Genomic DNA, 26,439 nt, shown 5'->3' with positions numbered 1-26,439 from the left:
CCGTCTCGGCCTCCCAAAGTGCTGGGATTACAGGCTTGAGCCACCGCTTTTTTTTTAAGAGTCAGGGTAGGCCAGGCACGGTGGCTCATGCCTGTAATCCCAGCACTTTGGGAGGCCGAGGCAGGCAGATCACGAGGTCAGGAGTTCCAGACCAGCCTGGCCAACATTGTGAAACCCCGTCTCTACTAAAAATACAAAAAATTAGCTGGGCGTGGTGGTGCATGCCTGTAATCCCAGCTACTCAGGAGGCTGAGGCAGGAGAATCGCTTGAACCCAGGAGGCGAAAGTTGCAGTCAGCCAAGATTGCGTCACTGCACTCCAGCCTGGACGACAGAGCAAGACTGTCTCAATTAAAAAAAAAAAAAAAAAGAGTCAGAGTCTTGCTCTGTCACCCAGGCTGAAGTGCAATGGCACAATCACGGCTCATTGCAGCCTTGAACTCATGGGCTCAAACAGATCCTCCCACCTCAGCCTCACAAGTAGCTGGGACTACAGGCACAGCCACCACCTGCCCTAATTTTTAATTTAAATACATTTCTTATGCTTAATCTGTGATAACACAGATTGAGTAGCTCTTATTCAAAGGTTCTGAGTATTTTAGATTTTTTTTTTTTTTTTGAGATGGAGTTTTGCTCTTGTTGCCCAGGCTGGAGTGCAATGGCGTGACCTCGGCTCTTCAACCTCTGCCTCCCGGGTTCAAGAGATTCCCTTGACTCAGCCTCCCGAGTAGCTGGGACTACAGGCGCCCACCACCACGCCAGGCTAATTTTTTTGTATTTTAGTAAAAGACGGGGTTTCACCATGTTCACCAGGATGGTCTCGATCTCCTGACCTTGTGATCCGCCCATGTCGGCCTCCCAAAGTGCTGGGATTACAGGCGTGAGCCACTGCGCTCAGCCTAGAATTTTAGAGTTTTTCAGATTTGAATACTTGCAGCACACATAGTAAGTGAGTATCCCTAATCTGAACACCTGAAATCCTCTAATTTTGGATTAGGGGTGTCCAACCTGTAGCATTAACATTGTAACAGAATAAAAATCTGTTAGACTATAATAACCTAGTACATTAGAATTTTATATAAAATAACCTTGCAAAATGCAGCATTACATGGGAATTGTCTGTTAGAAGCACAAAAAACAAAACTTCTAAACCACTTAACTAATATCACCTATAACAGTCTCACAACTTGGTCTGATTATGGCAATCCTGCCTTCCCAAATCTAATAACGTATCTCAGTAACTTCACATTTCACCTATCTCCTCTACAAGCTTATTAGCAATCTGCCTAAATGCTACGTTTTTTTTTTACACTATCTCTGTACAAGTAATTTCCTCTACATACAGAATGATGCCCTTCTCTGCCTTTTCTTCATCTAATTCTCTTTTAAGACCAACTTCTTGGGCTAGGCGAGGTAGCTCACACCTGTAATCCCAGCACTTTGGGAGGCCGAGGCAGGTGGATCACAAGGTCAGAAGATCAAGACCATCCTGGCTAACACAGTGAAACCCCATCTCTACTAAAAATACAAAAAATTAGCCAGGCGTGGTGGTGGGCACCTGTAGTCCCAGCTACTTGGGAGGCTGAGGCAGGAGACTGGTGTGACCCCGGGAGGTGGAGCTTGCAGTGAGCTGAGATCGCGTCACTGCACTCCAGCCTGGGCGACAGAGCTAGACTCCATCTCAAAAAACAAAAAAAAGACCAACTTCTTGTATTACTGTTTCAGTGACGCTTTCTGACCCTGCTCCCCACTCGTCCTTGAACTTATATAATATATTGATTGCTGTAGAGACTTTTTAAACTTTACCTAAGTTCTACCTAAATGTATGATTCCGCCAGTAGGCCATAAGGTACTTAATATCACACAGTAGGCCTTATTTATATCTCTAATTACAGCTAGGGTCAAGTGCTGGGAGTTGGAATAATGGAGACTATTTTTTAAAGTTTCAGGAAGAAGCATCTTAACTCACTTAAGAAATAAAGTGGTTGCCCTAAGTTGAAGGCAGATTCATAACTAAATGAACTGAACTATTTGTTACTCCACTCCTTTGATATTGTCACATAGCCCACAAGCATGGAAACTACGAACCAATGCAAAGAAATAGTCTGACCTTGCTTATACCTAAAAGCCCACTACAATAAATGCAAAAAAAAATTAAAGGTTTTACTGTGAGGGTAAGAACTCAATCAGAAAAGCCCAACAGTCACTAATTAATTACTTAGTCAAGTTTTGAGCAAATGTAAATATAATTATGACCTCACACTCAAAATTCATTTAGAATGATTTTCACATGTAAATATTTCATTTTTCTAGATGTCTAACTTCAACAGAAATTCCACTTCAGAAAACAGAGTAATAATGGAAACTTCTAAGTTTCACTGCAAACATGCAAAAATATGGCATCACAACACCCAATATACACTCAGCAGTATTTAACCGCTCAGCTCAATATACGGATATATTAAAAACCAAACTCGATTCTTGCTGATGGCATGTCAAAGTAGCTGATGCAAGACAAATACATGCTGATTGTTCCTGGCCAACACACATGCATCTTTAAGTACATATGAATTAGTAAAGTCTCAGCCTATGGTCCTTGAACTACCAGTGACTCAAGAAAAAGCTTGCTGGCAGCCTAGTTCTGCCAGATAAGCAGAAGCGGAAAGACGCGAGGGATGAGGAGGGGCATGAGGAGAATCAGGTGCAGTGGCCCCCCAAATGAAGATAACCACTCAGGTGGTCTGCAGTAAGGAAAAAATGAGAATCATTAAATCAGCAAATTGATCATGTCCAGTTAATTTGATCATGTTGCTTAAACTAAATAAACCTGATGTTTTCCTGCAACAAGGTAAGAATGTGTTTTGGTCAAAAGCCACAAGAGATAAATGCATCAATGTAAAGGCAAAATTTTGTTACTAGTGGTTTAATACTCAATAATCATTCTCATTAGAGGACTCACCTGGGTAAATTAGTACTAACAAGGTACTGCCACAGCTTTGCATATACAGTAAGAAAATCAGGCAGATTTAAAAATAAAACCCATCTATTAAAATCTGTCCAAAGAAGAGGCATTATAGACTAGGGCTATCAAAAGTCAGAAGAATAAAAATTGCTATCATGTCTAATGGATTAAAGTTTCTGTCCATAAAATGCAGCACTAATAACTGATTCCTAAATAAATTTAAATTAGAGATGAAAAAAATCTTCACATAATGTCCACTGCAAGATTCTTCTTTAAAAATGCCTTCTGGCTGGGCACGGTGGCTCACGCCTGTAATCCCAGCACTTTGGGAGGCCGAGGCGGGCGGATCACCTGAGGTTAGGAGTTCGAGACCAGCCTGGCCAACATGGTAAAACCCCATCTCTACTAAAAATACAAAAATTAGCCAGGTATGGTGGCGGGCGCCTGTAATCCCAGCTATTTCAGAGGCCGAGGCAGGAGAATCGCTTGAACCTGGGAGGCAGAGGTTGCAGTGAGCCAAGATCCTGCCACTGCACTCCAGCCTGGGCAACAGACTCCCTCTCAAAAACAAAACAAAAAAAAACTTCCAACATAAATTCCAATCCTTTATTGATAGAAAACTGAATATGGAGTGGGACTAGCCCAATGGAAGGTAGACGATCAGGGAGCAGCTACAATGGCCCATGTCAGTTTTTAATGTAAACACTAGTGCTAAAACTTTTCCCAAAGAGCATTCAGCTCTCCCCATGTCCAATATTTTCCAACTGTAGCTTCCTTGACCTATATATTAAGTTCCCATACCTGACAGACCTGCCTACCCAGAGTACCATATGTATTTTCAACCTGTGTCTTCTTGCTGTCCATTTTCCTTTTGGTCCCCTCCCCACAACTCCACTTATCCTAGTAAAATTTGCTGCCTTCTGCTTTCTATCAAGTAAATACCCTAAAAGTCTCTTGCCAAAGTGGTATGAAATTTTAGGCACCTCTCTCATAAAGCCCCGGAGTTCACCGACCCAGAAAATACGAAGGATTTTTACTTCCACTGTCACACTAGGGGTAAAAGGAGACTAAATCTTCAGTCCTCCTCACGCTCAATTTTGCTTCACCTTTTTTTTTTTTTTGAGATGGAGTCTCGCTGTGTCGCCAGGCTTGGAGTACAGTGGCGCAATCTCAGCTAACTGCAGCCTCCACCTCCCAGGTTCAAGCGATTATCCTGCCTCAGCCTCCTGAGTAGCTAGAACTATAGGCACGTGCAACCACGCCTAGCTAATTTTTGTATTTTTAGTAGAGACAAGGTTTCACTATGTTGGCCAGGATGGTCTTGATCTCCTGACCTCATGATCTGCCAACCTCAGCCTCCCAAAGTGCTAGGATTACAGGTGTCAGCCACTGCACCCGGCTGTTTTACTCTTTACTATTGGCACAACTCAAAGAACAGAAGCATAAGAAAATTCAGTAAACCAGTTAGATGATGTGTAGAATATAATGGACACTGAAAATACATAAGAAAGAAGTACACATGACATTCTTGGTGAAGAAAGTCTTATAGAGAATGTGTTTGTCCTGAACCACACCAACCTCAAAAGGGCTACTGGTATATTCTGGAATTGCATACCCAAGAAATCTACCTTGTTTTAGGATATGAGTAACAAACTACAGCTAGAATTTTTGCAAACATCATGTATTAGTCCGTTCTCATGCTACTATAAAGAACTGCCTGAGACTGGGTAATTTATAAAGGAAAGAGGTTTAATTGACTCACAGTTCCGCAGGGCTGGGGAGGCCTCAGGAAACTTACAATCACGGTAGAAGGGGCAGCAAACACGTCCTTGTTCACACGGCAGGAGGAAGAAGTGCCGAGTGAAATGGGGAAAAGCCCCTTAAAAAACCAGATCTTGGCCGTGCGCGTTGGCTCAAGCCCGTAATCCCAGCACTTTGGGAGGCCGAGACGGGTGGATCACGAGGTCAGGAGATCGAGACCATCCTGGCTAACACTGTGAAACCCCGTCTCTACTAAAAAAAAATCCAAAAAACTAGCAGGGCGAGGTGGCGGGCGCCTGTAGTCCCAGCTACTCGGGAGGCTGAGGCAGGAGAATGGCCTAAACCCGGGAGGCGGAGCTTGCAGTGAGCTGAGACCCGGCCACTGCACCCCAGCCTGGGCGACAGAGCGAGACTCCATCTCAAAAAAAAAAAAAAAAAAACAGATCTTGTGAGAACTCACTATCACAAGAACAGCATGGAGGTAACCACCCCCATGATTCAATTACCTCCCACCGGGTCTCTCCTATGACACGTGGAGATTATGAAAACTACAATTCAGGATGAGACTTGGGTGGGAACACAGTCAAACTATATCACACCATAGCTAGAACCAAGTTACTGAACCAAATTATTTTCTGAAATTACAAGAATGATCTGTTCTAAATGCAACCAGATTAGTTTTACAAGCAGAGACCTGCTTCCCTATTTCCCAATTCAACAAAATTCAGTATACTAAATACCTACTTACTATGTGTCAGGCCTGATTAGAGGTGATTTCCTTATTGCTTCCCCTTTATGAAACTCTCATGACTCAATTCTTAGTATTCTTCTCCTCTTTCACTTACTTATTGGCAGTCATTCACTTTTACACCTTCAGTCAACTCACCCCAGCTGATCCCAAAATCCACAATCATAGCCCTAAGCATCTAGGAGTTCCCTATCTAAATTTCCGTGCCATTAGATATGGTGACTCCACTTAATATTCTTCTGTCACCTATACCTTAACATATACTGAATGCTAAACCAGGGCTTCTCCCAGCTATCTTTCTTATTCCCCAAACCTGCCAAGCTACCTCAATATTCCTGGTCACTCAGGTTCACAAACATCGTATTATTTTACTTCTCTTTTTCTCTTCTGTATCCCTACATCCAATAAATCACCAACTCATGCTATTTTTTTCCCTGATGGGTTCCTCGCCCTAGTCTCTTCCCACTTTAGGCAATCCTATACCAGTGCTTCTCAAACATTAATGTACATAGGAAATCACTTGAGAATCTTGTGAAAATGCAGATTCTGTAGGTCTAAGGTGGGGTTTGAGGCTCTGAACGTCTAACATGCTGCCAAGGTGATGCCAATATTGCTAATCCAGAGACAAAACTTTTTGAGCAGCAAAGTACTAAATTGTAAATTCCTTTGAGGGCAGAGATTTTTTCCTCTGTTGTAATCCCAGTAACCAGTACATAACAGTGGTTCAACTAATATTTAGTGAATGATATTTAGCAGTCAGTACACTCTTTTCTTTTTTTTTTTTTTTTTTTTTTTGAGAAGGAGTCTCACTCTGTCACCCGGGCTAGAGTGCAGTGGCCGGATCTCAGCTCACTGCAAGCTCCGCCTCCCGGGTTCACGTCATTCTCCTGCCTCAACCTCCCGAGTAGCTGGGACTATAGGCGCCCGCCACCTCGCCCGGCTAGTTTTTTGTATTTTTTAGTAGAGACGGGGTTTCACAGTGTTAGCCAGGATGGTCTCGATCTCCTGACCTCGTGATCCGCCCGTCTCGGCCTCCCAAAGTGCTGGGATTACAGGCTTGAGCCACCGCGCCCGGCCTCACTCTTTTCATCAGATGATAAGCTCTTCTCTTCAAGAGTCAACAGTAACATCCTACTCAATACCTGCCCAGTTTCTCCATCATTTTCTCTCACACACACTGCTCAAGCCAAAGCAGCCACTTTATCAACCATTACCCCATGCATGTATTATTTACAACCACTTTCAAGCTTTACTTCATGATCATTCTTCTATCTGGTATGTTTTTAAAAACATCATATAGGCCAAATAAAGCATGTTTGTGACTCATGTACTATCAGTTTACAAACTGAGCTAGATAATCAACTGGGGTGAAGATCAGTCCCCCAAGCCTTCTGACCCCATACACGTGGGCCAGTTGCATTATGTTCTCTTAGGACAGATGCTTTCATTTTTAAGGTTCATTATTGGGTGCAGAGACAAAGAAAGGGAGGGAGGGAAAGAGGGAAGAAACAGAAAGGGGGAGAGAAGGGAGGGAGGGAAGGGAGAAGACAAAAAAAGGAAACAAATGGCTGGACACAGTGGCTCACACCTGTAATTCCAGCACTTTGGGAGGCTGAGGTGGGGGATCACTTGAGGTCAGGAGTTCGAGATCAGTCTAGCCAACATAGTGAAACCCCGTCTCTACTAAACATACAAAAATTAGCCAGGCGTGGTAGTGCGCACTTGTAATCCCAGCTACTTGGGAGGCTGAGGCAGGAGAATCGCTTCAACCTGGGAGGCGGAGACTGCAGTAAGCCAAGATCATGCCACTGTACTCCAGCCTGGGTGACAGAGCAGATTCTGTCTCAAAAACAAACAAACAAACAAAAATGGGAACAAAAAGACGAAGTACATTCATGAATTACTTTTGTCAACTTTTTTCTTTTTTAGCTACCCTGTTAACTGAATTGTTGACTTTTATGAACCATTTCACTGCTAATAACCTTTCATCAGATCCATCAGATCAGACAGAGGAAATAAAAGTTTTCTACTTCTTGTTGAGAAAGCAAATGTTAGCTGTGAGATTTGCAAATTATTGGCTATAGCTCTATTCTATATACATCAGTGAAAGGTTACTTTATATTTAAAACTGAAACTAGAAGCACAAGCAACAGAAGAAAAAAATAGATAAATCGGACATCATTAAAATTACAAACTTCAGGTGATGCACGGTGGCTCACGTCTGTAATCCCAGCCATTTTGGGAGGTCAAGGAGGGAGGATCACTTAAGCCCGGGAGTTTGAGACCAGCCTCAATAACACAGGAAGACTCTGTCTCTACACAAAATTTTAAAATTAGCTAGCTGTAGTAGTGCACACCTGTGGTCCCAGTTACTCAGAAGGCTGAACCAGGAAGATTGGCTAAGCCCAGGAGGTTAAGGCTGCAGTAGGCCATGATTACACCACTGCACTCCACCATGGGTAATAAGAGTGAGACTCTATTAAAAAACAACAACAACAAACCTTTGTACATGAAAAGACACCATCAAGAGAATGAAAAGACAACTCACAGAATGGGGGAAAATATCTGCAAATCATATATTTGATAAGGGTTCAATATCCAAGATACATAAAACTCTTACAACTCAAAAAAAAAAAAAAAAGCGAAACAACTCAAAAAATGAGCAAAGAGCATAAATAAATATTTTTCCAGGAACGATGTATAAATGGACATGAAAAGTGGCGCTCAACACCACTACTCATCAGGAAAATGCAAATCAAACTACGAGATACTACTTCAGAATTGCTGTAATTTAAAAAATGGAATATAACAAGTGATGGTGAAAATACAGAGAAATTGGAACCATCATACATTGCTGGTAAGAATAAGTGGTAGAAAATAATCTGGTAGTTTCTCAAAAGGGTAAACACAGAATTACCATATGATCCATCAATTCCACTTCTATACAGCTGAAAGAACCGGAAACAGAGACTGAAAACAGATACTTGTACACCAAAGTTCGGAGCTGCATCATTCACACCAAAATGTGGAAGCAGCCCAAATGTCCATCAACAGATCAATGGATAAAAAAAAAAGTGGTATATACATGGGCAGGAGTTCGAGACCAGCCTGGTTTCACATGGTGAAACCCTGTCTCTACTAAAAATACAAAAAAACAATTAGCCAGGCGTGGTGGTGCGTGCCTGTAATCCCAGCTACTCGGAAGGCTGCGACAGGAGAATCGCTTGAACCTGGGAGGTGGAGGTTGCAGTGAGCTGCAATGGAATTTCACCATTGCATTCCAGCCTGGGCGCCAGAGCGGGCCTCTGCCTTATGGAGGAAAAAAAAAAAAAAGCGGTATATACATACAATGGAATATTATTTAGCCAAAAAAAGGATAGTTGCTACCACAGGATGAACGCGGGAGACATTATGGTAATTAAACCACAAACAAAAAGCAAATATTATATGATTCTATACCATATAACTTTGTGAATATAATCAATGTCACTGAATTATACATTTAAAAATGGTTGAGATGGTAATTCTGTTATATGTTTTGCCACAATTTTATTTTTATTTATTTTGGGATGGAGTCTCGCTCTGTCACCCAGGCTGGAGTGCAATGGCATGACCCTGGCTCACTGCAACCTCTGCCTCCCATGTTCAAGCAATTCTCCTGCCTTAGCCTCCTGAGTAGCTGGGATTACAGGCACTTGCCACCATGCCTGGCTAATTTTTGTATTTTCAGTAGAGATGGGGTTTCTCCATGTTGGCCAGGGTGGTCTTGAACTCCTGACCTCAAGTGATCTGCCTGCATTGGCTTCCCAATGTGGTGGGATTACAGGCGTGAGCTACTGGGCCTGGCCAATTTTGCCACAATTTTAAAAAAGTAAACTAGAGAAAAACAGAAAACGAGCATTCTTTATAGCAGCTCTGGGTTTAAGCTCTGACTGCCAGTTATAAGCTATGTGATGATGAGCAAGTTATCAAAGATTGGCGCAAAAGTAACTGCGGTTTTTGCCATTAAAAGTAATGGCAAGGAACAAAATCATTTTTGCTCTAACCAAATAATAGCTCTAGGCTTCAATCTTTGTGAAACAGAGATACTATTCACCTCATAGGGTTGTTAGGACCTGTTACATAATAAATACTGGATAAATGGTAGATGCTATTCAAAAACCATTGTTACTCATTGAGTAGGTGTCTGTAAGGTTGCTATAAGGTATCTGAGGCCGGGCGCGGTGGCTCAAGCCTGTAATCCCAGCACTTTGGGAGGCCGAGATGGGCGGATCACGAGGTCAGGAGATCGAGACCATCCTGGTTAATACGGTGAAACCCCGTCTCTACTAAAAAATACAAAAAACTAGCCGGGTGAGGTGGCGGGCGCCTGTAGTCTCAGTTACTCGGGAGGCTGAGACAGGAGAATGGCGTAAACCCAGGAGGCGGCCACTGCACTCCAGCCTGGGCCACAGAGCAAGACTCCGTCTCAAAAAAAAAAAAGGTATCTGAAAGAACTCCGTGATGTTCTCAAGACATTCTGGAATACAGACTAAAGGAATGAATGTCCAGCATTCAGTTATTTTCTGTAAACCTGAAAACTTGTGACCACCACGGTCAGTTCTCTTAGGACAGCACTGAACGTACAAAATAAATGACACACTCAGAAGGTGAGAAGTTACTTTGTACATTACTATACTTTCATTCAAGAGGTGAAAAAAAGAAAAGCTTGTTGGCTGTCTTCAATTAATACAATTTTATTGGATTTTCTGCCCACATATTTATTTTAAAAAATCATAAAGGATTTAATTCCTTAGCAAATGCCATGGCTAAAGGCTTGTCTAGAGGTCCTAGGTGCCAACTCCAGCATCACAATGTCATTATAGTAAGACGGAGAACCAAACAGAATGTCTAAAAATGTCAAAACAGGCTGGGCAAGGTGGCTTATGCCTGTGATCCCAGCACTTTCGGAGGACAAGGAGGGTGGATCACTTGAGGTCAGGAGTTCAAGACCAGCCTGACCAACAAGGTGAAACCCCGTCTCCACTAAAAATATGAAACTAGCCAGGCATGGTGGTGCACACCTGTAATGCCAGCTATTTGGGAGGCTGAGGCAGAACTGCTTGAACCAGGGAGGTGGAGGTTACAGTGAGCCAAGATCATGCCACTGCACTCCGGTCTGGGCAACAAGAGCGAAACTACATCTCAAAAAAAAAAAAGTCAAACCAATGGGAAATTCTAGGAGCATGGAAGCTTAGAACTGTTAAATAATCTTACATAACTTCTATGACATACCTGCCTTGATTAAAAGTAGGCATTTAAAAAAAAAAAAAAAAGCAGGGTGGGCACAGGGGCTCACACCTGTAATCCCAACACTTTGGAAAGCATAGGCAGGCAGATTACTTAAAGATCAGGAGTTCAAGACCAGCCAGGCCAACATGGTGAAACCCCGTCTCTACTAAAAATACAAAAAAAGTAGCTGGATGTGGTGGTGGGCACCTGTAATCCCAGCTACTCCTGAGGCTGAGGTAGGAGAATCTCTTGAACCTGGGAGGCAGAGGCTGCAGTGCGCGGAGACCATGCCACTGCACTCTAGCCTGGGCAACACAGCAAGACTGCATCTGAAAAAAAAAAAAAAAAAAAGCAGCCTAACTACTCAAGTGGCTGAGACCAGAGGACTGCCTGTGCCCAAGAGTTCAAGGCTGCAGTAATCTACAATCATGCCACAGTACTTCAACTTGGGTGACAGAGCAAGACCCTATCTCAATAACAAAATATAAAAATAAAAGTTTTTTTTATTTAAAAAAAACCTAAGTAGCTGGAGCTCAAGAACTAAACTCTAGGCAAGGTATATGCCAGAGGAAAATACAACAATTAATTCCAAAACAACAGATAATGCAAAGCCTAGAATGTGCATTAAGCCACTTCCATATTCTACAGTCTCTTATAAAAATCTCCCAAATTCCTTCAAAGAAGTAATACACCTAATGAGGAAGCTTTTATTGACATATACATAATTACTTGCATACATAAGAGATGGATTCAGAGGGAAAAAGGAAAGTATAGTATTTCAAATGGTCAAAAGACTTTTTTAAAAATCTTTTTCTTACTAAGGCTGGCTGATATTTAGAAAGGGTCAGGCTATTCCAAAATGGTGATGTTTGCACAACCCTGTGAATGTAATTATTTTGTTTATTTTTTTAAAGACAGAGTCTCACTATGCTGCCTGGGCTGGTCTCCAACTCCTGGGCTCAAGCAATCCTCCCGCCTCAGCATCCCAAAGTGCTGGGATTACAGGCATGAGCCACCCTGCCTGGTTGGTGAATGTAATTAAATCTGTCATGAAAAGTTTAAACCCGTTACAAGAAGCATGTGAAGACTCCATGTTGATACAACAATTTTCATAACCAAATACATTCAGATTAAAAGCACGGCAAAACCCGCCTCTACTAAAAATTTTAAGAAAATGAGCCGGGTGTGGTGGAATGCACCTCATGGTCCCAGTTACTCGGGGGGGCTGAGGTACAAGGATCACTTGTACCAGGGAGGTCAAGGCTGCAGTGAGCTGTGATTGTGCCACTGCACTCCAGCTTGGGCGACAAAGCAAGAACCTGTCTGGAGAAACCAAACCAAGCTCCCCACAACCCCCCCAAACCTAACTCACTACCACAGTATGTTTGAAAAGCTAGGGATCTATGCCAACACCCTCAGGAAAAAGTCTTTCCCTTCCCAACAATCTACTTAATAAGCATTTTTTTTTTATATATGTTAACCTGCAACACACCTGAGTTAATTTCATTAAACCACAATTAACTCTTAATTATCACGACGATAATGGAGAATAAAAGCGTCCATAATCAAATTCCAGAAATAATCCTTTAGCCCAAGAGCCTCTTCCCCGACCCCAGTTACATCAGGGCCCATGCCCTCTCTCCGAAAGAATATAAAGATGGTTGGTGGCTGATGTTCCTTTTTCTAAATTTTATGTATAGCACAGCTTATGGTCCAGAGAACTCAGTCCTCAAAGAAACTGATACTATAGCTATCTAACTGGATACCACTGGTAATAAATTACCCAAAGCTAAGATTTCACGCTTTTTAAAGCCCATATTAATAATGCCTGTCTGGTCATAAGTCACACTACCAAAAGGCTTAAATAAATTAATCCACATGCATTACGGAGAAGAGCAAAATGCTTATGACAATATTAAAATGAGTGTGAAAAAAGTTAATTAAAACCAAACACTAGCTATAACAAATACTGATATATTTCAGAACCATTAATGATCACCACAATTAGAGGAAGATTCATTTTGACCCCCAATTTGACCTTAACCCAAGGCTGTTTTAAATCATGCCCTTTTTATCTTCCTGCTTTGTTGTCACTGAGGATCTCAATGTGCCAGTAATAATGCTACGACACAAAATACACTATAAAGTAGCATTTTCATGGACTTTTTCAAGACAACTGTCACTGAGTTCTCAAGTTATTTACCCAGGATTTAGTCATACAGGATACCCATAGACTTTAATAAAGTGGCATAGCTAACCATCATGGAAGCCAGGAAATCCATCAGTCAAAAAACTTAGGTGTACATGGTTTGTGAAGAGAGCTTAAGTGACATGGCAAGCAACTGGTCTAAATGTCAGTATGTTAAGAAAAAGTTGTAAACCCTCCCATACCCAAACAATTTAAAAATTTACAAACATGCACATTTTAAGGCAGCTAACATTAGGTCAAAAATCAAACCAACGCTATCATCTTTGCCTAAAGGCTGTTTATAACTAAAATATTTTACAGAATGGACGTAACCAAAGGTCAAATAAAAGTAGAACTAATTTTATTATTATACTGCCATACTACAACTACTACTGATTGAATTAAAATACCTACCCTCAGCACGCTTTTACTATAAAGTAGATGTGCGTTCCCGTGTTAGAAAACTTTTAAAGTACTGATCTTACTGGGGTAAGTCAGAGTTCAACTGCATTTGTACTTTTATCCTACATAATTTTCCTTCTACGTAAGACAGATGGGAATTTGTTTAGCCCACCCCGACAGCACACCGGCCTAACACCCCCAAGCTCTAGCAAGAAGCCACGTTTTACCCGGGAAGGCCGTTTCCCCTCCCCTCCTTAATACAATGCCTGCGGCCACTGGAGTCTCCCCTAGTCGAGTTCCAGAAACTCGCGGGTTTAAATGGCCAATTTGGAACCAACCGGGGCAGCTGTCATCTGAAACTCAGGAAAGCTGAGACCAGCCAACTCCACTGAACAAGGAAGGGTGCGGAAAGATGTGGCGGGGCCCGTCGGAGGGAACGCATCAAGCTCCCTCCCCCCGCCATCAATTCGCTTTTCCGCAACCCCGGCGCCGCCATCCTGTTCCTCAATAATTAAACGGGCTGGAGAGGCAGTGAGGTGGCCAGAAGGGCAGCTTCGGGTCCGACTTCCCCGAGCTGAGCGGAGCGGTCGGCGAGGCCGAGGGCTACGTCCCCGGCGCTCAGAGGACTTTTCTTCGCAGCTGGGGCGGGAAGGGGCGATCCCCGAGGCCGGCAGGGCAGCCGGAAGCGGAGCGCGGGGAATGACGTGGAAGAGGGGATGACAAAGGGGCGCGGGGACCCGGCGCGGCCCGCGGGGGTCGGGACAGGTGGCCGGGCCTGGCCGGGAACAATGGGGGGCCGAAGCTGCCCCCTGGCGCTCACCTACCTCCGGTGCCCTCCGAGTTCTCGTTGAGGCTGCCCGAGGAGTCGTGCTGGGCGCCCACACACCCGCCCATGGGGGCCCCCGGCGCCTCGTCCGCCACCTCCGGACGCTCGTCCGGGCCGCCGCCGCCGCAGCCTCCTCCGGCGCCACAGCCGAGCTCCGGACAGGCGCGCCGCTCCGCTCCGCTCGCCCGCCGCGGCCCAGCCTCCGCCCCCCTCGCCGCTCCACCCACCGCCTTGGCTCGGCCCCTTCCTCCGCGCCCACTTCTACCTCAGCCCCCGGGCCGCCCGCCCGGCAGGCCTGGCCCGCGCGCCGCCCTCGCCTTCGGCTCAGCCCCGCCAGGCCAGGGCTGGCCCATCCCGGGCGGGCCGCAGCGCCCGCCTCGCTCCCTCACAGCCCCGCACACCCGCGTCCAGGCGAGCCCCGCGCCGGCGCCTTCCGTCCGCCAGGACCCATCGGCCCCCACCCCGCGGCGCCGCCCTCCGCACCCACGGCCTGGGCTCGGCCTGGCCCGCCCGGAATCGCCGGGGAAGGGCGGGGCCACCGGAGGCCGCGCTCTGATTGGCTGAGGGCAGGGCTGCGAGCGGAGCGGTGCGAGGGTGAGGCGGGGGAGGGGACGCAGGGGGCTTGGTGGGGGGAGGACTGGAGGCGAGGGGAGGAGGAGAGAGGGAGGACAGGAAGAAGAAAGGAAAGAAGGGAGGGAAAGCAGGAAAAGCCGAACAAAAGTGAGAAAAGAGGAGTGGGAAGGGGCGAAATCGAGTTCCTGGCTCCTCGGCCGTCGGCTTCTTCTTGCTGGTAGAAGCGGGTAGCACGGGGGAACCGAGAAGTAGTCGTGGAAGACTCGCAGGCGGGGACGGGGCGGTTTCCCAAATAACGGGGGCTCGGGGAAGGGTGTCCCGGCCGAACGTTGAGGTCCCAGCACCTTTTGGATTTGTATGGCGCTCTGTGGGTTGGTACCCCGAATCTGGGCTTCCTCTTGTCTGCCCACCCGTGTCTTCCCTAAAATCATGGGACCCCATTATTAGGGGTGGAGGCGGTAGTTGTGGCAAACCTAACTGAGATGAGAGGCGAGGCGTCCTGATGGAACGCCTGGAAAGAAGAGATAAACGCTGACCTTAGTTCAGGGGGCGTGGGTTTCCTTCATTTTCACGGGATTACTGATTCAAACAATACTACTTATCAAGATCCTGCCTTTAGGTATCTTAAATCGTCCTTAGGCGAAAGTGAAGTGTAAATGAGTGAAACACCCTGCGTTTTCTAATCTAGAATTTGGGGCATTGACCACGCCCAGCATTCTTGGCGGTTACTTTTCCAATCTCAGCCAAACTGTTAATGGTCCCTTTAGAATTGTGCTTCGTGCTATGATGCCTTAAAATTTTTATCATCCTGCTTGGGCCTTCCTAAAGCTTATTTCTGCCTAAGAAGCTGTTTTAACTATCTGCTCCATTTTTATGTCAGACTTTCTTTTTTTAACATCCTGGGTCAGCTTTTGCTTAGCACGAAAAAAATTTTTTTTTAAGTTGAAATACCTAAGAAAGAGATGTTCTGCAGCTTGGGATTTGCATTTAAATATATTCTCATACACTGCTGGTGGGAGTGTAAATTGGTTCAATCTTTTTTGCAAAGCAATTTGGCAATGCAGATCAAGAGCCTTAAAAATGTTCATATCCTTTGACTCGGGATTATTCCACATCTGGGAATCTAGCTCACAGAAATAGACCAAGATATTATACAGAGATTTAGATCTCCGTATTCATTTGATAATCAGACATTAGACAAACAAGCAAAACCTACACTTAGGTTAAAACACAAAAATGTCGTGAGATGTAGAAATCTGCTACATTAAACTCATCCTGAAGAATTAGTATTGTCCTCAGTTGTGGTCCTGAACATTCCAAAAAGAGCTTATGCAATCGATGTTTTTATGAGTTTTCAGAGGTTGCTCTGACATCAGGGGCTATGTCACAAAGCCTTCTATCTGATCATTTTCAACTGAGTATACACGTTGGCAGACACATCACTTCATCACTTTCCTGAAGAGAAGCTGCATGCTGAATATTTGCAAGGAGATTGCTTTGTCCTGAATTTCACTCTAGAAATTGCAGAAACCAAGACTTCTACGATGTCTATTAAACAGATGGTAGGCACCCAAATGATGAGGAATTATCCGATGAGCACTGGGGAGTTGGCACTAGGAAGAGAGAGCAATCTCTGGGAGAGATTCTCAGCAATAGTGTTCTCCACCCTGTCTTTATCTTAGAGACGCATGTTCCCAGGAGGCAGTGTAGTGTAGCAGTCAGGGCCCCAGCTTGGCTATTAACTTCCTGGATTGGAATCTGGCTTCCATCGTGTGCTAGCTATGTGGTCTGAAGTTTCTGGCAGGCATGGTGGCTCTCGCCTGTGATCCCAACATCTTGGGAGGCTGAGGTGGGAAGCTCACTTGAGCCCAGCAGTTTCAGACCAGCCTGAGCAACACAGGGAGACCCTGTCTCTACAAAAAATTTAACACAGGGAGACCCTGTCTCTACAAAAAAATTAGCGGGGCGTGGTGGTGAGCGCCTGTAGTCCCAGCTACTCAGGGGGCTGAGGTGGGAAGATCACCTGAACTCAGAGAGGTGGAGGCTGCAGTGAGCTATGATCGCGCCACTGCACTCCAGTGTGGGCAACAGAGCAAGACCTGGTCTCAAAAAAAGAAAGAAGAAAGTTTGGCCAGGCATGGTGGCTCACGCCTGTAATCCCAGCCTTAGGGAGGCTGAGGTGGGTGGATCAAGAGGTCAGGAGTTGGAGACCAGCCTGGCCAATATGGTGAAATCCCGCCTGTATTAAAAATACAAAAATTAGCCAGGCGTGGTGGCTCACACATGTAGTCCCAGCTACTCGGGAGTTTGAGACAGAAGAATCACTTGAACTCGGAGGGCGGAAGTTGCAGTGAGCCAGAATCTTGCCACTGCACTCCAGCCTGGGCGATAAAATGAGACTCCATCTGAAAAAAAAAAAAAAAAAAAAGTTTATGTGGAGTTCAGTTTCCTCACCTGTAAAATTGGGCTGAAAATAATGCTCCAAACTCTGTGGGGCTCTTCATCAACTCTTTTATGTCATGTCTAGCATCATCTGTCTAAACTTACTGCAGGCGGGCATGGTTGCTTAGGCCTGTAATCTCAACACTTTGGGAGGCTGAGGCAGGCAGACCACTTGTGGTCAGGAGTTCGAGACCAGGTTGACCAATATGGTGAAACACCGTCTCTACTAAAAATTCAAAAATTAGCTGGGCGTGGTGGCATGTGCCTGTAGTCCCAGCTAATCGGGAGGCTGAGGCGGGAGAATCACTTGAACCTGGGAGGCAGAGGTTGCAGTGAGCTGAGATAGCACCACTGCACTCTAGCCTGGGCCATAGAGCGAGACTGTCTCAAAAAAACAAAACAAAACAAACAAACAAACAACAATTTACTGCATAGCACTTTCCATCAGAACAATTCCTTCTTTGTGTGTGTGTGCGCATGTGCTTTTCTACTGTTTTATAATACCTTTATTAAGATATTCACGTGCCATGTAGTTCATCAATTTATTTTTAATTGACAACTGTATTATGAGGTACAGTATGATGTTTAGATACATGTTTACAATGTGGAATGACTAAATTAGGCTAATTAACAAATCCATCACCTCACGTATTTGTCTTTTTTTTTTCTTTTTGAGACAGTCTTGTTCTTGTCGCCCAGGCTGGAGTGCAGTGGCACGATCTCAGCTCACTGCAGCCTCCGCCTCCTGGGTTCAAGCGATTCTCCTGCCTCAGTCTCCCAAGTAACTGTGATTACAGGCGCTCACCACCACGCCCAGCTAATTTTTGTATTTTTAGTAGAGATGGGGTTTTGCCATGTTGGCCAGGCTAGTCTCAAATTCCTGACCTCATGATCCACCCACCTTGGCCTCCTAAAGTGCTGGGATTACAGGCATGAGCCACCACGCCTGGCCCACATGCTTATCTTTTTTGTGGTGAAAACATTTAAGATCTACTCTGTTAACAGTTCGGAAGTACAGTACATTATTACAGTCACCATTCTGAGCAGTAGGTCACTAATGCCTATTCCACCTAACTGAAACTTTGTACTCTGGAATCAACATCTCCCTTTTCCCCATCCACCCCCACCCCTTCACCAATTTACATTGTACAAGTCAATGGTTTTTAGTATAGTTACTAAATATCAATAGTCAATGAATTTTAAAACATTTTTGTCACCCTAAAAAGAAACCCTGTATCTATCAGCAGTCACTCATTTCATTCCATCCCCTGTCTCACCCCAGCCCTAGGCGACCACAAACCTTTCTCTTTTTTTTTTTTTTTTTTTTTTTGAGACACATTCTCCCTCTGTCACCCAGGCTAGAGTGCAGTGGCGCAATCTCAGTTCACTGCAACCTCGAGGTTCAAGTGATTCTCCTACCTCAGCGTCCCGAGTAGCTGGGACTACAGGTGTGCGCCACCATGCCCAGCTAATTTTTTGTATTTTTGATAGAGAAGGGGTTTATGTTACTCAACCTTCCAGGCTCAAGCAATCCTCCCACCTCAACCCCCTCCCGCCCCGCCACATACACACAACACCCAGTAGTTGAGACTAACTTCGTTCCTCGCAATGGACAATGTTCCGTTGTGTGGATGTACCACATTTTGTGTATCCTTTCAGCAGTTGGTGGTTATTTGGGTTGTTTCCACTTTTGGGGTATTGGAATAAAGCTGCTGTGAACGTTCCTGTACAAGCTTTTGTGTAGCCATATGTTTTTAATTGTCTTGGATTTATACCTAGGAATGGAATTGCTTGGTCATATGGTAACCCTGTTTAATTTTCTGAAGAATTGGCAAATTATTTCCAAAGTGGTTTTGACTTGATTTTCCTAATGGCTAATAATGTTGAGCATCTTTTTATGTACTTATAGGCCACTTGTGTATCTATTTTGGAAAAATGTCTACTCAAGATACTTGCTTTTTTTTTTTTTTTTTGAGATGAAGTCTCGCTCTGTAGGCCGGGCTGGAGTGCAGTGGCGTGATCTTGGCTCACTGCAACCTCTGCATCCCAGGTTCAAGTGATCCTCCCGCCTCAGCCTCCCGAGTAGCTGGGATTGCAGATGCCCACCACCATGACTGGCTAATTTTTGTATTTTTAGTAGATATGGAGTTTTACCATGTTGGCCAGGCTGGTCTCGAACTCCTGACCTCAAGTGATCTGGCCGCCTCAGCCTCCCAAAGTGCTGGGATTACAGGTGTGAACCACCACGCCCAGCCTATTGTAGGTCTTTTACTTGTGTGTGTGTGTGTGTGTGTGTGTGTGATGGAGTCTTGCTCTGTCACCCAGGGTGGAGTGCAGTGACGTGATTTTGGCTGACTGCAACCTCCGTCTCCTGAGTTCAAGTGATTCTCCTACCTCAGCCTCCTGAGTAGCTGGGACTCCAGGCACCTGCCACCACGCCCTGCTATTTTTTTTTTTTTTTTTTTTTTGAGACAAAGTCTCACTCTGTTGCCCAAGCTAGAGTGCAGTCATGCAATCATAGCTCACTGCAGCCTTGAACTCCTGGCTCAAGCAATCCTCCCACTTCAGCCTACCGAGTAGCTGGGTCTACAGGTGCACACCACCATGCCAGGCTAACTTAAAAAATTTCTTTTTGGGCCAGGCGCGGTGACTCACACCTGTAATCCCAGCACTTTGGGAGGCCGACGTGGGCGGATGGCCTGAGGTCAGGAGTTTGAGACCAGCCTGACCAACATGAAGAAACACCATCTCTACTAAAAATCCAAAATTAGCTAGGCGTGGGGGCATGTGCCTGTAATCCTAGCTACTCAGGAGGCTGAGGCAGGAGAATCACTTGAACTTGGGAGGCAGAGGTTGCAGTGAGCCAAGATCTCGCCATTGCACTCCAGCCTGGGCAACAAGAGTGAAACTCCCATTTCGAAAACCAAAAAATGCTTTTTGTAGAGATAGGGTGTTGTTATGTTGCCCATCTTGAACTCCTGAGATCAAGTGATCCTCCTGCCTCAGCCTCCCAAAGTGCTGGGGTTACAGGTGTGAGCTACCACACCCGGCTTAACTTTTTCTTTTTTCTTTTAATTTTGGAGACAGGATCTTGCTCTGTTGCCCAGGCTGGAGTGCAGTGTCACGATCTCAGCTCACTGCAGCCTTGACTTTCTAGGCTCAAGTGATCTTCTCACCTCAGCCTTTCTAGTAGCTGAGACTACAGCTGCATGACACCATGCCTGGCTAATTTTGTTTATTTTTTGTAGAGACAAGGTCTCACTATGTTACCCAGGCTGGTCTTAAACTCTGGCCTCAAGTGATCCTCCCGCCTCAGCCTCCCAAAATGTTGGGATTACAAGCATGAACCAATGCTCCTTGCTTAACCCTCTTGATAGTGTCTTTTGAAGCACAAAAGGTAGTTTCCTTTTTTTTTTCTTTTAGAGATGGAGGTCTCACTATGTTACCCAGACTAGACTCTGATTCCTGGACCCAAGCCATACTTCCACCTCAGCCTCCTGAGGAATTGGGACCACAGGCATGCAGCACTGCACCAGCTGATTTTAATGAAGTCCATTTAACCTATTTTTTTTCTTTGGTTGCTTGTGCTTTGGGGCTCATATCTAAGAAACCATTGTTGGCTGGGTGCAGTGGCCTGTGCCTGTAATCCCAGCACTTTGGGAGGCAAAATGACTTGAATCCCAGAGTTCAAGACCAGCCTGGACAACATAATGAGACCCCGTCTCTACAAAAAATTTAAAGAATTAGCTAGGCGTGGTGCTGTGTGCCTGTTGTCCCAGCTACTTGGGAGACTGAGATGGGAGGATCACTTGAGAATGGAAGGTCGAAGCTTCAGTGAGCCATGATCATGCCATTGCACTCCAGCCTGGGTGACAAACCAACATACCATGTCCAAAAAAGAAAAAAAAAAAACAAACAAAAAGAAACCACTGTCTAAGACCATGGAGATTTACACTCTAAGAGTTTTATACTTCTAGCACTTACATTTAGGTCTTTGATTCATTTTGAATTAATATTTTTATTTTGGTAAAATACATATAACATGAAATAACTTATTTATTTTTATTTTTTATAAATTTATTTGAAACAAAGATGGGGTTTTGCTATGTTGCTTAAGCTGGTCTTCTGGCCTCAAGCAGTCCTCCCACCTTGGCCTCGCAAAGTTCTGGGATTACAGGTGTGAGCTACTGCACCTAGCCTGACTTAATATTTATAAATGGTTTAAAGTAGGGATCCAATGTCATTCTTTTGCATGTGGATTTCCAGTGTCCCAGCATCATTTGTTGAAAACATTATTCTATCCACCCCCACCCACCACCTTTTATTTTTTGAGACGGAGTTTCACTCTTGTTGCCCAGGCTGGAGTGCAATGGCACGATCTTGGCTCACTGCAATCTCTGCACCCCAGGTTGGAGTGATTCTTCTGCCTCAGCCTCCCAAGTAGCTGGGATTACAGGCATGCGCCACCATGCACGGCTAATTTTGTATTTTTAGTAGAGACAGGGTCTCACCATGTTGGCCAGGCTGGTCTCGAACTCCTGATCTCAGGTGATCCGCCTGCCTTGGCCTCCTAAAGTGCTGGGATTACAGGTGTGAGCCACCGCCTCCGGCCATTCTTTCCCCATTGAATTGTCTTGATACCTTTGTCAAAAATCAATTGACCATAAATATTGTGTTTATTTCTGTCAGTTTTATCTCACTGATCTTTTATGTCATGATTATGCGAGTACTACACTGTCTTAATTACTGTAGTTTTACAGTAAGTTTTGAAGTTGGAAATTCAAGGTTGTATTGTGCTCTTTATGTACTGTTGGATTCCATTTGCTAACTTTTTTTTCCAGAGTCATTAACAGCTCTTTTATTTCTATATTAAAATGATTTTTGAAGCATATTTAGCAATTTTCAAAAATTGTTATTTTAGGTTTGGGGGTACATGTGAAGGTTTGTTACATAGGTAAACATGTGTCATAGGGGTTGGTTGTACATATTATTACATCACCCAGGTATTAAGCCCAGGACCCACTAGTTATCTTTTCTGCTCCTCTCCCTTCTCCAGTAGACCCGTGTCTGTTGTTTCCTTCTTTTGTTTCCTTCCTTTTTTTGAGACAGCGTGTCGCTCTGTCACCCCTGGAGTACAGTGGCATGGTCTCAGCTCACTGCAACCTCCGCCTTCCAAGTGCAAGTGATTCTCCTGCCTCAGCCTCCTGAGTAGTTGGGATTACAGGTGCCCACTATCATGCCCGGCTAATTTTTGTATTTTTAGTAGAGATGGAGTTTCTACATGTTGGCCAGGCTGGTCTGAAACTCCTGACCTCAGGTGATCTGCCCACCTCAGCCTCCCAAAGTGTTGGGATTACAGGCTGAGCCACCACGCCTGGCCTGTTTCCTTCTTTTGTTTCCTTTTTTATGTTCATAAGTTCTTATCATTTAGCCCTTATAACATTTTGTTCTAAATTATTGCATCTCTGTTTATGAATATTTGTCTATAGTTCTTTTTTTTTTCTTTTAGACGTAGTTTCGCTCTTGTTGCTTGAACCACCTCCCAGGTTCAAGCGATTCTCCTGTCTCAGCCTCCCAAGTAGCTGGGATTACAGGCATGTGCCACCATGCCTGGCTAATTTTTGTTGTTGTTGTTGTTGTAAGACAGAGTCTCGCTCTGTCGCCCAGGCTGGAGTGCAGTGGCACGATCTCAGCTCACTGCAACCTCCGCCTCCCGGTTTCAGGCAATTCTCCTGCCTCAGTTCTTTTTTTCCTTAAAGATCTTTGTCCACTTTTCGTATCAGGTATTATTTTGATTTTATGGAAGAGTAAAAGGAATTCTAAAGAACGGAGGAATGCAGATAAGAAGCAGCAGCAAACCTAGGGCTGAGACCGTGCACTTAAGGAAGAGGCCCCTCTAGGGCTGAGAGCCAGCGCCCCATGCTGGAGGGGATATGGCCTTGGTTTGGTGAATGGCAGAGAAGTTCTTCTTGTACCACCCCAGTGGAAGTTGCTGGAAATCCCCTCTCTAGGACCTGCTGGTGATATGCCCTGTAATGCTGAAAGACTGTTTATTATAGGAGGTACCCCACTTAGAGCCATTCTGCTGTGAAACTACCGGGTACTATCAAGTACTTGGAGAAACTGCTGGTTGCTAGGTGGTGTAGGCTTCTGCATATTGCAGGATCTGGGCCTTGAAGAAGCTGCCCACCACCACAGGAGCCTGGTGCTGGAGCAACATGGTGAAGGAGCTACGCTAGAGAAGATTGTTTGTGCCGCAAAAGCTAGCCACTTAGAAAGGCTGCACACGGCGCAGGAACCTGGCACTGGAGAAGCCACCCAGGCCGTGGAAACCTACTGAATGAGTGAACCTCCTGCAGTGTCTCTCCAGTGCCCTCTACTGTCAAAGCTAAATATTGTGCCAGCTGGCAAAGAAACAATGTTTAAAGGGCCCATATTCATTTTCACAGAGCAGGCAATGAAGATTGAGTTTGCATCTGAAATTCAACAATTTGATAACTGGCATAATGTTCTACCTGAAAACTTTAAAACCTGTGCTTCACGGCCGGGCGCAGTGGCTTAAGCCTGTAATCCCAGCACTTTGGGAAGCCGAGACGGGCAGATCACAAGGTCAGGAGATCGAGACCATCCTGGCTAACACGGTGAAACCCCGTCTCTACTAAAAATACAAAAAAAAAAAAACTAGCCGGGCGAGGTGGCGGGCGCCTGTAGTCCCAGCTACTCGGGAGGCTGAGGCAGGAGAATGGCGTAAACCCGGGAGGCGGAGCTTGAAGTGAGCTGAGATTGTGCCACTGCACTCCAGCCTGGGTGACAGAGCGAGACTCTGTCTCAAAAAGAGTTAAATAAATAAATAAATAAATAAATAAATAAATAAATAAATAAATAAAACCTATGCTTCACAACTCTTGGATATAGGGAATTACAGAAATTAAAGAATTGTTACAAATCCAAATCTATGGGATATATGTAAAGCACATATCCCAAGAAAAACTCACATATCGAAAGAAAACTCATAGCCCTGTTAAAATTTTTAGACAAATTATATTAAAGCAGAATTTATTTAAGCAAAGAATGATTCATGAATCAGGCAACCCTCAAAACCAGAACAGGTTGAAAGATTTGTAGCCTGCAATGTGGGCGGGCAGCATTTATGAACACCTCAGGTGATTATAGCTCAGCATTTGCTTTTTTTGAATATGGTCTGATCAGTTGCCCAACTGTGATTGACTGACACTTGGCTGGTGTGACCCGCTGAGACTCACTACTGTTACAAAAGTATCCTCCTAAGTTAGGCTTGTAGTTAGTTTATGTACTAAGGTTACAATTTGTTCCATCCATAAGGACTCAAGTACAGAGGCATTCTCAAGCCAAATTTAGTTTAACAATTCCTCTATTTTGGTCAGCCTCTCAATTTTTGAGAGATTGACACTCAATGGATGGCTTCATACAGACATTTAAGATGACATTTAAGATGGGCATGGTGGCTCACGCCTGTAATTCCAGCACTTTGGGAGGCTGAGGTGGGTGGATCAACTGAGGTCAGGAGTTTGAGACCAGCCTGACCAACATGGTGAAATCCTGTCTCTACTAAAAATACAAAATTTAGCCAGGTGTGGTGGTGCATGCCTGTAGTCCCAGCTACTCGGGACGCTAAGGCAGGATAATCGCTTGAACCCAGGAGGCGGTGGTTGCAGTCAGCTGAGATCGTGCCATTGCACTCCAGCCTGGGTAACAAGAGCAAAACTCTGTCTCAAAAACAAACAAACAAATAAACAACCAAAAAACCAAGAGGATATAGTGTACTAGGGGGATTATTATGATGACTGTCAGGAGGATAATCCCAAAAGACGGAAGAGTACTCTTCAATAGGAGCCCCTATGAACCAAACATCCAAATCAAACAAGTCAAAGTTCATACAGTATAGGCATCTGAGCTCATTTGGTCATAGTCCTTACTGGGGCACAATGGCAACTGAAGACCATAGTTCACTGTAGAGTGGTCTCATTTAAAGAGGTATCCAGTTTTGCTGTTAGCCTATTAACACGAGTCATAGTAACCTGAAGACCCACTAGAAGAACATAAAGATTGGAAAACCTTGGAAAAGTCAAGCTTGCCATCCACCATTTAGGATGTCTGCAAGCCAACTGTTATTTGCTCCTATAAATACATCATGTTTCCTTTTTCTTGAGACATTTCCTTAATGTATTTGGTGGCAATATCAACTGGGCAAGGTAGCTCAAACCTATAATCCCAGCACTTTGGAAGGCCGAGGCAGGCAGATCACCTGAGGTCGGGAGTTCAAGACCAGCCTGGCCAACCTGGAGAACCCCATCTCTAGTAAAAATACAAAAATTAGCTGGGCATGGTGGCACTTGCCTGTAATCCCCGGGAGGCTGAGGCAGGAGAATCGCTTGAACCTGGGAGGCAGAGGTCGCAGTGAGTTGAGATACAGCCACTGCACTCTAGCCTGGGCGACAGAGCAAGACTCTGTCTCAAAAAACAAAACAAAACAAAAAACCCAGCAAATTTATTTTTAGAGATGGGGTCCTGCTATGTTGCCTATGCTAGACTTGAACTCCTGGGCTCAAAGCTATCCTTCTGCCTCAGCCTACTGAATAATTGAGACTACAGGTGTGTGCCATCATGCCTAGCTACCATCAAACACCTTTTAAATTAAGCTTTCTGTAGTAGCAAAATCAGGGGAAAGATAGGTACAAGATTCAGTTTTGTTTAGTAACATGCAGAAGCCCTGAGCAAAAAGAAGAGCTAAAGCTGTTGATGTTTCATTAAGGGCTTTTTTGTTGTTGTTGTTGAGACAGAATCGCACTCTGTCTCCCAGGCTGGAGTGCAGCAACGTGATCTTGACTCACTGTAACCTCAGACTCCTGGGTTCAAGAAATTCTTCTGCCTCAGCCTCCCGAGCAGCTGGGATTACAGGCACGTGCCACCACGCTTGGCTAATTTTTGTTTTTGTTTTTGTTTTTTTTTGAGGCGGAGTCTTGCTCTGTCGCCCGGACTGGAGTGCAGTGGCCGGATCTCAGCTCACTGCAAGCTCCGCCTCCTGGGTTTACGCCATTCTCCTGCCTCAGCCTCCCAAGTAGCTGAGACTACAGGCGCCCGCCACCTCGCCCAGCTAGTTTTTGTATTTTTAGTAGAGACGGGGTTTCACCGTGTTAGCCAGGATGGTCTCGATCTCCTGACCTCATGATCCGCCCGTCTCGGCCTCCCAAAGTGCTGGGATTACAGGCTTGAGCCACCGCGCCCTGC

At 44.9% G+C, this 26,439-nt stretch overlaps 1 protein-coding gene across 1 annotated transcript in view; it reads right to left on the bottom strand.

Moving 5' to 3' along the window:
* The window catches only part of UBTD2 (ubiquitin domain containing 2), a 73,991-nt gene extending 59,318 nt beyond the window's left edge, over window positions 1-14,673 (bottom strand). Inside the window, exon 1 of the mRNA XM_023218940.2 lies at window positions 14,156-14,673. Within this exon, the coding sequence (XP_023074708.1) occupies window positions 14,156-14,225 (70 nt within the window). The 5' untranslated portion in view covers window positions 14,226-14,673. The remainder of the gene's footprint in view (window positions 1-14,155) is intronic.
* Window positions 14,674-26,439: the final 11,766 nt, after the last annotated feature.

This window comes from Piliocolobus tephrosceles, chromosome 4 (assembly GCF_002776525.5).
Source record: "Piliocolobus tephrosceles isolate RC106 chromosome 4, ASM277652v3, whole genome shotgun sequence".
NCBI lineage: Eukaryota > Metazoa > Chordata > Mammalia > Primates > Cercopithecidae > Piliocolobus > Piliocolobus tephrosceles.
Note: the sequence above shows the minus strand (reverse complement) of the source record. Positions and strands in the feature narration are given on the sequence as shown.